Below are 14,460 nucleotides of genomic sequence, written 5' to 3' on the forward strand. Positions count from 1 at the left end.
AAGATTTTGTTTTGAAATGAGCTTATGGGAAGCACCAGAATGGCATGGCGGCATTTTCATTTAACATTGCGGAATGTGAAAAATCCACGCTGGCTATAGTAATTTTATATAATCCAATTCTAAAAAAATTGAGACTCATACAAGCAGATATTGAGTCCAGATCCAACACCTCTGGAATCAATCTTAGATAAAATAAAAGGCAACAACAATTTTTTTCCAATATAAGAACATAAGAACATAAGAAGAGCCTGCTGGATCAGGCCAGTGGCCCATCTAGTCCAGCATCCTGTTCTCACAGTGGCCAACCAGGTGCCTGGGGGAAGCCCGCAAGCAGGACCCGAGTGCAAGAACACTCTCCCCTCCTGAGGCTTCCGGCAACTGGTTTTCGGAAGCATGCTGCCTCTGACTAGGGTGGCAGAGCACAGCCATCATGGCTAGTAGCCATTGATAGCCCTGTCCTCCATGAATTTGTCTAATCTTCTTTTAAAGCCGTCCAAGCTGGTGGCCATTACTGCATCTTGTGGGAGCAAATTCCATAGTTTAACTATGCGCTGAGTAAAGAAGTACTTCCTTTTGTCTCTATCCAGGAAAAACTGCAAGAAAGAGGTCCTCCTTGGTTTGGTTTTTCCAAATCCCACATAGTATTCATAATTGTATTAGGCTTAAGCATCAGGTAAGAGAAAAGACAGAATTTGAACAACTTATAGTAAAGACTAAAAAAACACAAGTTAGTAAAAATATATCAACTACTCAACATATTTGACACAGAACTGGAACAAATAAAAGATAACATGATAAAATGGGCTCAGAATTCGGTCAAAATACACCTCTGGTTGCCAGGGAAAATCTATGGAAAAAGGCCCATAGGTTTTGTTTAAATATGAGCATAAGGGAGAACTGTTTTAAGATAACGAGTAGGTGATATATTACTCCAGTTCATATTTAGAAAATAAAATTTAAAAAATCCAACTACCTGTTGGAGTGTCAGAAACAACACGGAGATCTTTTTCACATGTGGTGGACTCTGATACAACTAAGTACTGGGGAAAAAATTAAAGGTCAAATTAATAAAATCTTAGGCTCTGAAGGCCCCCCTTCATCCAGCATTTAAATTATGTTGAAGGGTTGATGGTTTCACATATGCTGACTTCACCGAGAATACTTGTTGCAAAAAGGTAGAGATTTGTCTGGTACTCCAGCCATACAAGAATGGGTAGAAAAACTGGGAATCTGCTGTAATGGCTAAACTAACTCATTACATTAGTGTTAAGGAACAGAAACAGAAATACAACAGTTTTGCGTTGTGGTATAATTTTACTGAATATTGTAGAAACTTAAAGTTTATACCAGAAACTATTGGTTTATAATGTTCTGAAGCATAAGGCTTAGAATATAAGTAGACTGATATTTAGTCTCAGTACATACCAGTGGTATTTATTGCTGTGTCTCAAATTGAACATGTGAAGGTTTTCTTTGTATAAGAACATATTTAAATTTATCTGTCCATATTATGTGTTATTTAAAAGACAAAAGACAAAGAAAAACATTAATGATAACTTGGTGGGCTTGGATAAGTGTATTGTGCTTTATATCAGCTGAAGAATTGGCTGACCTCTTGCTGGCAATTATGCACAAATTCAAATAACTATGGACTACTGAAGAGCTACAATATTATTGGGGTTTTTTGGGGGGGAATATTGCTGCTGAAGAAATTTAAATGCCAAGGGACCACAAGTAAAGCCATGAGTGCTGTGAATATCTGTCCTATTTTGAAAGTAGGGCGAATTGTGTATGAGGAAAGTGAGATTGCTGCTGGCCTGAAACTCAGGAAACTGAAGCCTTTGAGGTGCAACACTTCAGAGAGGCAGATGCAGAACTGAAAGGATTTTCATTCCAGTTTTGCCTCTACCAATGAGAGGGATGAGTTCTCATGGTCCAGCTTTTGTTCAAGGCACTTAAATAAACTGTTTAGGAAAAATGAATTATTTATTTATTACATTTGTATACTGCCCTGTCTACCTAGTTCTGGGCTATTTACACAATAAAATCCAAAGTCATTAAAAACGCTACATCCAAAATAAAATTAGTCACTAAAGCAAAACACCCAGCAAAACCCCCTCCAATTAAAATCAGCATAAAACACAACCACTAAAATTAAACAATTAAACTGGCATGAAGCCCAACATCGGAAGACTTCTACAAAAACTGAAGCTCTCAGTGGATTGTAATTCAAAGGCCTCAGAGAACAAGGTTTTCACTTAAAAAGACCATAGTGAAGTTGTCATTCAAACCACTCTGGGAAGGATATGGTGCCACCACCAAAAAGGGAAGCCCCTCCTCATTTGAGCTTCTGCTTGATGTGTTTCCCAGCAGTCACAATTAGCAAGAAACTTCCTTTTTTTAAAAAAGGTGGTTTTGTTCTCAAAGTTTTCCTTAGCAATAGAAATTTTAGGATCATGGCAGAGAAGTTACACTATCCCAGAATGCCTAACAAGGAAAGTTAAGGACACAGCCTTTCAACTATAGAGAAAGAAAGGCAAGTTTCCCACTTCAATTCATCCTAGACATTGCTCAGTCTGCCTGGCGGGAATCCGGTAATCTCAAGGATAATAGTGTATACTGCAATAGAGCTGGACAACAGAGCCCCAGCATCTGTCACTGATCCGCTGTGTCAATGCTGGACCCCATCTCCTCTCACTAAGTACAAAAAATGACCCACAACCCCCAGATAGGGCTGGGATGAGGACTTATGAATTAGTTTGACCTAAGGATCTAAGAAATGAAAGAAATGCTAAGAAATCAGTAATATGCATTTATTTATAGGGAAATAATTTATCAGGCAGAAATAGTCAATTTTCAGTTTCTAAGATGGCCAGTCTACCAAACTGAAATGAACCTGCCCAATTCTGTCCAAATTAGAAAGGTGCTTTTATAAAATGGCATAAAATCAATGTAATTTAGTACTGGGGACATCACCCTGCCTGAGCAAAATACTCAGAGTGATGGGAAACTAGCTAGGAGCTGAGACTTTGAGATGTAAAGAAAATCAAAGGCATACTAAAAGAGGAAAAGAAGACTCCACATGCATACACAGTGTCCACATATACAAACCAGACACATATGCATCTCCCTCCCTCCCTCACACACATAGAGGCACATACACATCTCTCCTCTCTATGCGCAAGTGCATCTCCTCCTCTCTCACACATACCATACATTTATACTCTCTCTCTCTCTCTCTCTCTCTCTCTCTCTCACACACACACACACACACACACACACACACACAGAGCACACATACAAAACACACATTCACACATACCTCTGCCCTCTCTTTCACACATGCACACATATTACACATACACCTCTCCTTCTTTCTCTGCCCAGTGGCATCTCTCAGTCACATATGTGCAGAGCCCCTTCATGGGGTGAAGCAAGAGCCCATCACCAGCTCCACAAGGCAAGTGGGCAAGAAGCAAGCAAACAGAATGTACCGCTAGGCAAGCAGGAAGACATCCATGCCATTTCAATCCTTCCCCCCAAAAAAATCCTTCAAAACCAACCAGAATGCAAGGGAGGGGGTCCTTCCAGTTCCAGCAACTGCTCTGCCATTAAAAACCCTCCCCCCAAATTTCCCCATAATATATTATCAGTCCAGTACCCACATGCGCCACGGTACCCAGGGGCATCAAGGAATGCCTTGTGGGCACCATGGAATCTGTGGGCACAGAGTTGGTAACCCTTAATACACAAGAGCAAGTCTTGCTGAAGAGGAACTAGTATGGCTTCTGCAAAGGTATGCTGTTCAGAATTATTTTGACAGTATCAATAAGCTTGTGGATAGAGATGATCTGTAGACATTGTGGACTTGGACTTTCAAAATGTGTATTACCAAAAACTCCTGAGCAAGCTTAGCAGTCATGGGTTAAGAGGACAGGTTCTGTTATGGATAGGTAACTGATTAAAGAGTTGGAAGCACAGTTAAGAATAAATGGACAGTTCTCACAAAGGAGAGTTTATTTATTTATTATCTGATTTCTATCCTGCCCTTCCTGCCAGCAAGAGCCCAGGGCGGCAAACAAAAGCACTAAAAACACTTTAAAACATCATAGAAAGAGACTTTAAAATACATTAAAACAAAACAATTTTAAAAACATGTTTTAAAAAGACATTTTTTAAAAAGGCAATTCCAACACAGAAGCAGACTGGGATAAGGTCTCAACTTAAAAGGCTTGTTGAAAGAGGAAGGTCTTCAATAGCTGCCGAAAAGATAACATAGATGGCACCTGTCTAATATTTAAGGGTAGGGAATTCCACAGGGTAGGTGCTGCCACACTAAAGGTCTATTTCCTATGTTGTACAGATGGTATCTGCAGGAGGCCCTCACCTGCAGAGCGCAGTGATTGACTGGGCGTATACGGGATAAGACTGTCTTTCAGATATCTTGGTCCCAAGCTGTACAGGGCTTTGTACACCAAAACTAGAACCTTGAACTTGGCCCAGTAGCAAATGCGCAGCCAGTGAAATTCTTTCAGCAGTGGGGTGACATGTTGGCGATACCCTGCTTCAGTGAGCAGTCTTGCTGCCGCATTTTGCACCAGCTTCAGTTTCCGGACCAACCTCAAGGGCAGCCCCACATACAGCGGATTACAGTAATCCAGCCTGGAGGTTACCAGTGCATAGACAACAGTGGTCAGGCTATCCCTGTCCAGAAATGGCCGCAACTGTCTTACCATCCGAAGCTGGTAAAAGGCACTCCTAGCCACAGAGGTCACCTGCGCCTCTAGTGACAAAGGTGGATCCAGGAGCAACCCCAGACTACGGATCTGCTCTTTCAGAGGGAGTATGACCCCATCCAAAGCAGGCAACTGACCAATTATCTGAACTCGGGAACCACCAACCCACAGCGCCTTTGTCTTGCTAGGATTCAGACTCAGTTTATTGGCCCTCATCCAGCCCACCACCGAGTCCAGGGCTTGCATGGCCTCTCCTGATTCAGATGTTACAGAGAAATAGAGCTGGGTATCATCAGTGTACTGCTGACACCTCGCCTCAAAGCTCCTGATGACTGCTCCCAAGGGCTTCATATAGATGTTAAACAGCATGAGGGACAAGATGGTACGCTGCAGCACCCCACAGCACAACTGCCAGGGGGCCAAAAGACAATCACCCAATGCTATTCTCTGAAAACGACCTTGGAGATAGGATCAGAACCACTGTAAAACAGTGCCTCCAATACCCATCTCACCAAGTCGGCCCAGAAGGATACCACGATCAATGGTATCAAAAGCTGCTGAGAGATCAAGTAAGAGTAACAGGGTCGCACTCCCCCTGTCCTTCTTCCGATAAAGGTCATCCATCAGGGAGACCAAGGCCGATTCAGTCCCATAACCAGGCCTGAACCCAGACTAGGATGGGTCAAGATAATTTGTGTCATTCAAGAGTACTTGCAATTGCTGCACCACAACCCTCTCAATCACCTTCCCTAAAAGGGGGGTATTTGCAACTGGTTGATAATTGTCGCAGACCAATGGGTCCAGGGTGGGTTTTTTCAGGAGTGGTCAGATCACCTTTTTCAGGGCAGCTGGAACCAGTCCCTCCCGCAATGATGCATTGATCACACCCTGGATCCACTCAGTCAACCCCCCTCGGCAAGCGTTAATAACCAAGAAGGGCAAGGGTCAAGAGAACATGATGCTGGCCACATCATTGCAAGCACCTTGTCTATGTAATCAGGCCGCATCAACTGAAACTGTTCACCAGAAGTTGCAGCAGATGTTGCACTGAACATCTCATTGTGGACTACAGTAGATGTGGATGGGGCATGAAGACTGCTATGGAGGTGAGCAACTTTATCCTCAAAGTGCCTTGCAAACAATTCACAGTGGGCCTCTGAAGGGTCTAAGACTCCATTTTCTGGAGTTGATGTCAACAGACCCCATCAATACGGAAAAGTTCCATTGGATGGCTACTTAAGGATGCGATGGAGGCAGAGAAGTGGGCCTTCTTTCCCGCCCTCACCACCACACAGTAGGCACAGTTATGATGTTTTACTTGTGCCTGATCAGTCTCACAGCATGTCTTTCGCCACTTGGGCTCTAGCCTGTTTCATTGCCCTTAGCTCACTGGTGTACCAAGGTGCAAACTGGGCTCCACAATGCCGGAGAGGGCATTAGGGGGCAACTGTGTCAAGATCCTGACACGCCTCACTGTTCCACAGGTTGACAAGGGCTTCAACAGGGTCACCTGCTCTATCTACTGGGAACTCCCCCAGGGCATTCAAGAATCCAGTGGATCCCATTGTTCTCCAGGGAAGGACCATCTTAATCTGTACACCACCCCTGCAGAGAAGGATTGGAGCCACAAGTCTAAACTTCACCAGGAAGCGGTCTGACCCTGACAATGGGGTGACATCCACCCCCCTATCTCCAGACCACCCCTTCCTCCATCTGGAGCAAAAACTAAGTTGAGAGTGTACCCTGCCCTATGCATCAGGGCAGTGGCAACTTGAGACAGCCCCATGGAGGCCATGAAGTCCCAAGTTGGAACATTAGAGGCAGCCTCAGCATGGACATTGAAATCACCCAGGACTATCATTCTGGGCTCCTCCAGTACCACAGCTGAGATGGCCTCCACCGGGTCAGTCAAAGAAGGTGCCGGGCAGCAGGGTGGACGTACACCAGCAGCAACCCTAGTTTCCTGTCTCCCCTGTCCCTGTAGCCTGTGCTAGTGTTACACCAAATATTCAGGTGGGCAAAGCTGGGTCAGATCAACTACTTCCAGCTCATCCACCCAGGTCTCAGTAATGCACACCAAATCGGCACCTTCATCCACAATAAACTCATTATTGTGTACTGATCTGGCATTAAACAACAACACACACAGGAAAGTGGGCACAGCACATGCGCAACGAGGAACCCATCCATGAGAGGAGTAAGAAGTAGGTTCCCCCGAGGAATTGTATAGGGACCAGAGCTTTTAAACTTGTTCATAAATCATTTAGAGTTGGGGGTGAGGTGGCCAAGTTACCTAATGACACCAATTTTATATTATTTTATTTATTTTTATATTTATATCCCACTTTTTCCTCCAAGGAACTCAAGGTGGTGTACACAGTTCACCCTCTCCTCATTTAATTCCCATGCAACCCTGTGAGGTAGGTTAAGCTGAGAGACATTCACTGGCCCAGGCCATCCAGTGATCTCCCAGGTCCTAGTCCAACACTGTAACCAGTACAACACACTGACTCTCTCTTGTACAGGGCAACAAAATAACAACACCACATTTATTAGAAGCTCCAAAAGGAACTGTGTAGACTGAGTGAATGGGCATTTAAATTGCAAATGTGGTTCAATGTAAAGAAGACTGGAAGTGATGCACTTTAGTCATCATCATCATTATAACTTTAAAAATCCTAATTTCACATGCATATTATAGGGTCTGAACTGGCAGCGAATGACCAGAAAACAGATTATCATGGTGGATAGCTCAGTGAAAATGGTGACTCAGTGTGTGGCAGCTGTGAAAAAGGTGAAATCTATGTTAGGGATCAATAGGAAATGAAACGGAAATAAAACTGCAGATATAATGCAGTTATAAAAATCTATGATGTGATCTCACTTGGAATACCGTGTACACTTCTGATCACCACATCACAAAAGAGAGATTATAGAACTGGATATTGTAGAACAAGGGACTGGAGCAATTCCCCTATCATGAAAGGTTACAACATTTGGGGCTTTTTAGAAAAAAAGGCAAGTAAAGGGGAGACAGATATAGACTGATGAATAACATTAGGGATGGTAAGGAGAAAGTAGAGAGAATGACGTTTTTCTCCCTTGCATAATTCTAGAATCTGGGCTTTCCAATGAAGCTGAATGTTAGAAAAAATTAGAATAGACAAAATGAAGTACTTCTTCATACAGTGCATAGATAAACTATGGAATTTGCTACCACAAAATGAAGAGATGAATGGTTTTAAATAGGATTAGACAAATTTAAGGAGGATAAAGCTATCAATAGCTGCTCGTCATGATGACTCTGTACTGGCAGTAAGCCTCTGAATGGGGGAATGTAAGTGAGGAGAGTGTTGCTGCGCTTATGTCCTGCTTGTGGCTTTCCATTGGCATCTGTGGATTAGATGGGCTTTGGTATGATCCAGTAGGGCTCTTCCTATGTTCGTAGAAATCCTCTCAAAGTTCTGAAGAATTAACTCTTTATTAAGAACAAAATCAGTGTTTTACAGTCCAATCCTATACCCCTCTACTAAAAGGTTCAGTGAAGCACATTGACTTCATTGTGCTAACTGAATAGGTAAGTGGGCATAGGGTTGCAGTCTTAACCATTTGTGCTTGCTCCTGTTGAGAACACTCCTTTATTAATACCTTTAACTCAGTCATTTGTTGTATCTGAGTAGGTCATGATAAGTTTATTGTGCAGTAACACAAGAATTTAAAGATACGCTTACCAACGTTTTTCATTTAAATATATTAAATTTACCATTGTTCTCCCAACCTCTTTTTCAAAAATTGAAATGAAAACTTGTTAGGCTGGACTGATTAGCCTGCTATAAAAACAATTCAAACATTTTCCAAACAACTCTGTAGTAACTTCCTATAGCTGAAGCCACTAAAAAGTAATTTTCACCAAACTTTTAAAATTAACCCCATGCATTATCCTCTATAAAGAAATATTTATTAATTGTATATGCAAAACATTTATGTGCACTACAATCCTATACATGTCTGTGTTGTTGTTATATGCCTTCAAGTCGATTACGACTTACGGCGACCCTATGAATCAGCAACCTCCAATAGCATCTGTTGTGAACCACCCTGTTCAGATCTTGTAAGTACAGGTCTGTGATTTCCTTTATGGAATCAAACCATCTTTTTTGGCCTTCCTCTTTTTCTACTCCCTTCTGTTTTTCCCAGAATTATTGTCTTTTCTAGTGAATCATGTCTTCTCATGATGTGTCCCAAGTATGATAACCTCAGTTTCCTCATTTTAACTTCTAGTAATACGTCTGGTTTAATTTGTTCTAACACCAAATTATTTGTCTTTTTCACAGTCCAAGGTATGTGCAAAGCTTTCCTCCAACACCACATTTCAAATGAGTTGATTTTTCTCCTATCCGCTTTTTTCACTGTCCAACTTTCATATCCATACATAGAGATCGGGAATACCATGGTCTGAATGATCCTGACTTTAGTGTTCAGTGACACATCTTTGCAATTGGGGACCTTTTCTAGTTCTCTCATAGCTGCCCTCCCCAGTATACATGTCTACTCAGAACTAAGTTCATTGGGTCTTACTCCAAGGTATAGGCTTGCAGCATTAATTAACAGATAGAGAGCTATGCTAATACTGCTGTGATATTTTTATTTCAAAACTTGGACCAAACTTTGAGAATTATACCACTAATGCATAATTGCATATTGGTTCAGGAACTTAGTTGCAATAATAAAAACTTTAGTGAGGCAGCTTAATCCCACACCACTTAAGAGGTCTTCACATGATTCCCTCTCTCCCATTTTTAGTGAATGCATAAAATGGAGCAGCATCATTCCTGAAGGCCATGTCCCCTGGCAGCCAAACTTTTGTTATTAGTGAGAAAGGATCCAATGCACATACAGCTATATACACAACTAGGAACCCTGGTTAGTCCAGGGTTCCTGATCACAAGGAAGTATATACATTTAGGATCCTAACTCACACTAAACATATTGCCACTGCAAAAGACATGTTCAGCAGGAGGGACCTGGCCAGCAGTTGTAATCCTCTTCCTCCCCTTTACTGAATATGCATGGAGTGTGTCATATGAAAACACCTACAGCTTCTCATAATCCATAACCCTCTGGCATACCTGCTTACAGTGACAGTATTCTGTATTGAACTGTAGCCTGGGGAGAGGCCCAAGGGCCAGACAGACATTGGGCTCATGGGCATAAGGTTCCCCACCCCTGCTCTATACTCTTATGTGACTTATATTAGCTGGCTTTGCCTCCTCTAAGATTTTAATTTGCATAGTATTTTTCATGGGTTAGTTTTTATTAGCGCAGTGTGAACATCTTTAGTTCCATTATCATCTTATTGCATTAAAGCCAATGCACATTCTTAACATTTAAACTTCATATTTTTTTTAAAAAAAATAAGCAGTAAAAGTTAGATCTTTATCTTACCTTCTAAGAAAGCAGGCAAGAGCTATACTGTAGGTGGAATAGTGTACCAAGTAACAGATTTTTGTACACTCTTTCTTACAGGTGGTATGCAGTCTATAGGAAAAGTAAATATATTGGTATATATAATCCATACATTTAAATAGATATGTTATTTATTTTGGATGACATCAAATGGTTTCAGCCTCCAGCAGAAAGGACTTCTGCTTGCGCAGCAGGATTTCCCCTCTGTTTCATCTTTTCTGTAGCTCTCTGCAGGCCTTCAAAATCTGTTCTGAAAGGTTGCAAGGTGTAGGTGTCCTCCAGAACAGATAGGGGGACATGAGGTGGGGTTGCAAGGTGGGAGAGTGGAATTCCTGTTGTGTAAAGGGAAGTCCACTTGCATGACATTGGATATCACCCTTTATTTATGATCTAGTTTTAGTCATATCAAAAAGACTGTGGGGTATGTTAATGTACAGATTACAATCCTGTAAAGGAACAATGAATAAACCAGTTCACAAAAAGCTTCAGGTACCTCTGAACGTAAGAGAAGGTGTCCAGATATCAGAGGAATACATTGGATGCATTCCAGAAACACCTGGGACTGTTTGTACTAGCTAAAACATTACATCCAGAATCAAGTTCCCTTCAGCTATGCTATTGGTTTTCATGGCCTTCCAGACTTTGTTAGTTTGACTGTCTTACAAGTCCCCCTACTTTCCCACCCTAAAGAGATGAAATAGGCAACAACATGCCAAGGATGTTAGAAACCAATAGAAATGAACAAACAAAGAACACAGCATAGCAGTGGTTGTACAGTGGGGTCTACTTCATTCTCTGAAGTAGAATATGGGATGTTTTCATTCCATGCATATGTCATTCACAATACACTGATGGGGTTCCACAGACAGTGTATATTGTTTACACACATCCTACATGAGGTTTTACTCATCCTAAATGAGGTCCTAGCATTTTGCTGCCCTGAGCAAGAGGAAGACAACAAAAATTGCCAATTTTGTCTGTTTCAGCTGCATTGTTGGTAAAATAATAATTGGTAGTAAGTCTCAGGAGAGAAGTATGTAGGAAAAGTTCCAAATATATCAAGCCTACTCTTGAAGCACATTAGGCATCAATTTTATTTTAATGTTGAAGTTCAAGTTATGGTGATTATAAAGGAAATGGATTGTGTTTAAAATAAAAATCATTTCATAGTTCATTTGGGGATTATGGGGTTGAATCGCTGGCTGAATCATAGATTGACCTGTCCAGAATAACAACTTGTTAGTTGTCACAATTTAATTAGTAAAGGTTGTTGCACATAAGCTATGTCTGTCATACGATTAGTCCAATTGTCTTTCTTTGATGCTTTGAAATATTTGTGTATTAGACCAGGAGAAGTGAGGCAGCATGAGACTATAACTGACCAGAATCTTGCTTTCACATTCAGATTGGGTAGGATCTCACAATAGTAATGTGGAATACTGGAGAATTAAGAAAGGAGGGCTGCAATCTTTTTATGGTATTTTCCTGTACTCTATTTCTTTGGGGAGTTGCTTTGTGTCCACGTAACCATTCATATATTAAAACTTTCATATTAACCTTTCTTTATCCTTTTAGTAAACTTTTAATCTAAACTCACTAAAAGGCAAAAACCCCATGTGGTTTAAGAACGTACCTATACCCAACAGATATTTCTATCAAACTTTTTTTTTTAAAAAAGGAAATTGGGCAGCTATAGTGAATGCACCAGGGGAGCAGGAGACCTGACTTCCTCTACAGCCCCACAAATTTGTCAAAATGCAAACACAATTTGGCTTGGTCTTTCACAGTCCAATACACTTCCTGTGTAGCTTGGAAGAATTTGGTAACATGTGCCTCTGAGCATGGAGGGCTGGAGTGGGCAGGGGAGGAAGAAGGGAGAGGAGAGGAGAAGGAGGGGAAAGGCAGGTCTGATCATTTACATGCTTATTGAGTTCAATGGGATTTACTCCTATGCAATCATGCTTTAGGTAGGTGAAACTGACCTGGGGGAGGAGCAGGGAGGGGAGGAGGAGGGCAGGATGGAGAGGGCAGGGGGAGGAGATTGGGAGGGTAGGCACTGGGCTGAGGGGAAGCCCCTTTTGTTCCCAAAAGGAAAACATTCTTAACAATATAATTGTTTTTCAGCATTTCCCCCACCTTTTTATTTTACAGCAACCACATGTAGTCTCCCACCCAAATTTAAACCAAAGCTGTCCCTGGCCACATCCACACCAGACCCTTATTTCACTTTAGCCAGTCATGGCTTCTCCCACATAATCCTGGGAAGTGTAGTTAGTGAAGAGTGCTGAGAGTTGCTAGGAGCTGCCCTGTTCCCTTTACAAAGCTTCAATTAGTGTGGCTGACTGTTAAACCACTCTGGTCATTGGAGCTCTGTCAGGGGAATAGGAGTCTCCTCTCAGCACCCTTCACAAACTATACTTCCGAGGATTATTTGGGGGAAGCCATGACTGTCTCACATGAAATCAAAGTCTGGTGTGGGTGTGGTCCCCTGATTAGGCAAGCCCAGCAGCTGTGAGGCTGGCTTTTAGAACACTGACAGTTCTTACTGAGCATGCCAGACATTATCATTGAGTTCCAGCCAAAATGTATTAAATTAATTAAAAATCAGCCAAGCATTTTTTTTTAACTTTTAAAGTGCAAAAGATGAAGGTCAGTATAGGGCAAGGTCAGTAATGGGATTACAGGTACTCTGTGAACATGGCTGATTTTTAATTAATTTCAACAAATTATAAGAATTATGTGGAATTAGCATTGCAGCTTTACTCTCAGAAAAGCTTTATAGTGAGAAGGTTTTCAAAACAGGTTATGAATAAGACAAATAAACTGCCCTCTTCCAGTAAAATTTAAACTTGTTTGACTCCTTAATTAGAAAAATATAACACTGCAGATGTACAATTTTTAAAACTTCTGTTCAAAAATTATTTGAAAGATAAAATGTATAATATGCCATATTGCAAGTAATTAAAAAAACCCTGCATGTACACTGTTATGCCTACCAAGATCCTGCTGTGATCTTCTGTTGTAGTGCAATCCTATGCATGTTTACTCAGAAGGAAGTCCCAATCCTGTTCAGAGAAAGTACTCTTTGTGCTGCTGAAAGCTATATATTTACTGAATTCCTGATGTGAGACAAGCAGGAAAAGGAAACTGTGAGTTTAGCTATTGCCTGGGGTCAACAAATCTTGTGAACTACAACCCTGACTTCACTTATTGGCTAAAAACATTAAAGGGCAGGGATTAGAGCAGCAGATAGTAACAGAAGTTGCGGGGGGGGGGAGTTGACATTTATATCTTTTGAACCAGACCACCTAGAAACTTAATTTTTTAAAAAAAGGAAAGCTAAGAGTCCAGAGACTAAGGTGGTTCACTCATAGTTCCAGAGAGGACCCCCAAAACCAGAGTCTCTGGGCAAGAACCGGACACCTGGCAACCCTAAATCCCTAATGGACCAAAGTTGTTTAGGGTTTTGTAAATTAATACAAGGACCTGGAACGTAGCTTAGTAGTAGATAGCACTAAGTTATGTACTTATGGTATCTGATTGACCATTGCTGGAACACGGAATGCTGAGCAAAACAGATTGCTCAGGTCTCTTAGCATAGCAGTTCTTCTGAATCACATATGTAAGAAATTATCAGCTATGCACACATACCATAATTCACCAAAAATCTACACAAAAAGCTATTAAATCTCAAACCTTTGCCTGATATTGATCACAACTTGAGTAAAGTATCCAGGAGTGTTTTGCAAAAGTCAACTTCAGCTGGAGCCTTCTGAAGTACAACAAAGTCAAAACGTATAGCCTAGCTGGAAGTCACATGTATTCCAGGTATTTGGGCAGAAATGTTAAAGGAAATGAACAGAACAAGATAGGTCAGAATGCTTTATTCTTCTGTCCCAAAGAAGAATAAAAGAAAACAGAAATAGCAGTTGTTTCATCGGCCTTCGCCCTTTACTTCTAAACAACTGATGCCTGACTTACACATCAACCCAAATTTCACTGATTAGGAGGAATGACATGTCACTTCCAAGCACTGTAATGACACTGAAACCCAAAATGGGAGAAATCGGGGGGGGGGGGATAGTAATTCCTTAGGGAGAGCCTCTTGATGCTTAGCGGGCTTATTGCACTTCATTTCATGTTCTGCTCTGGCACCATAATGTAAGTGCTATTTGTATTATGATTGTCTGATGCTTTAACCACTATGTCCCAATAACAGTTTTGTCTACTTCATTAATCCCACCTCTACCCCAAGGGG

The 14,460-nt window shown here is 41.4% G+C and overlaps 1 protein-coding gene across 2 annotated transcripts in view; it reads right to left on the reverse strand.

Moving 5' to 3' along the window:
• Window positions 1–14,460, reverse strand: part of GRM7 (glutamate metabotropic receptor 7) — a 728,386-nt gene that overhangs the window by 38,695 nt on the left and 675,231 nt on the right. Inside the window, exon 10 of one of the 2 annotated variants that reach the window (XM_061618543.1) lies at window positions 13,266–13,321. The exons of the other annotated variant lie outside the window; for it this stretch is intronic. Coding sequence (XP_061474527.1) covers window positions 13,311–13,321 — 11 coding nt within the window. The 3' untranslated portion in view covers window positions 13,266–13,310. Of the gene's footprint in view, window positions 1–13,265; window positions 13,322–14,460 lie in introns of those variants that run through there. 2 annotated transcript variants of the gene reach the window in all.

This window comes from Rhineura floridana, chromosome 3 (genome assembly GCF_030035675.1).
Source record: "Rhineura floridana isolate rRhiFlo1 chromosome 3, rRhiFlo1.hap2, whole genome shotgun sequence".
In the NCBI taxonomy this organism is placed as follows: domain Eukaryota; kingdom Metazoa; phylum Chordata; class Lepidosauria; order Squamata; family Rhineuridae; genus Rhineura; species Rhineura floridana.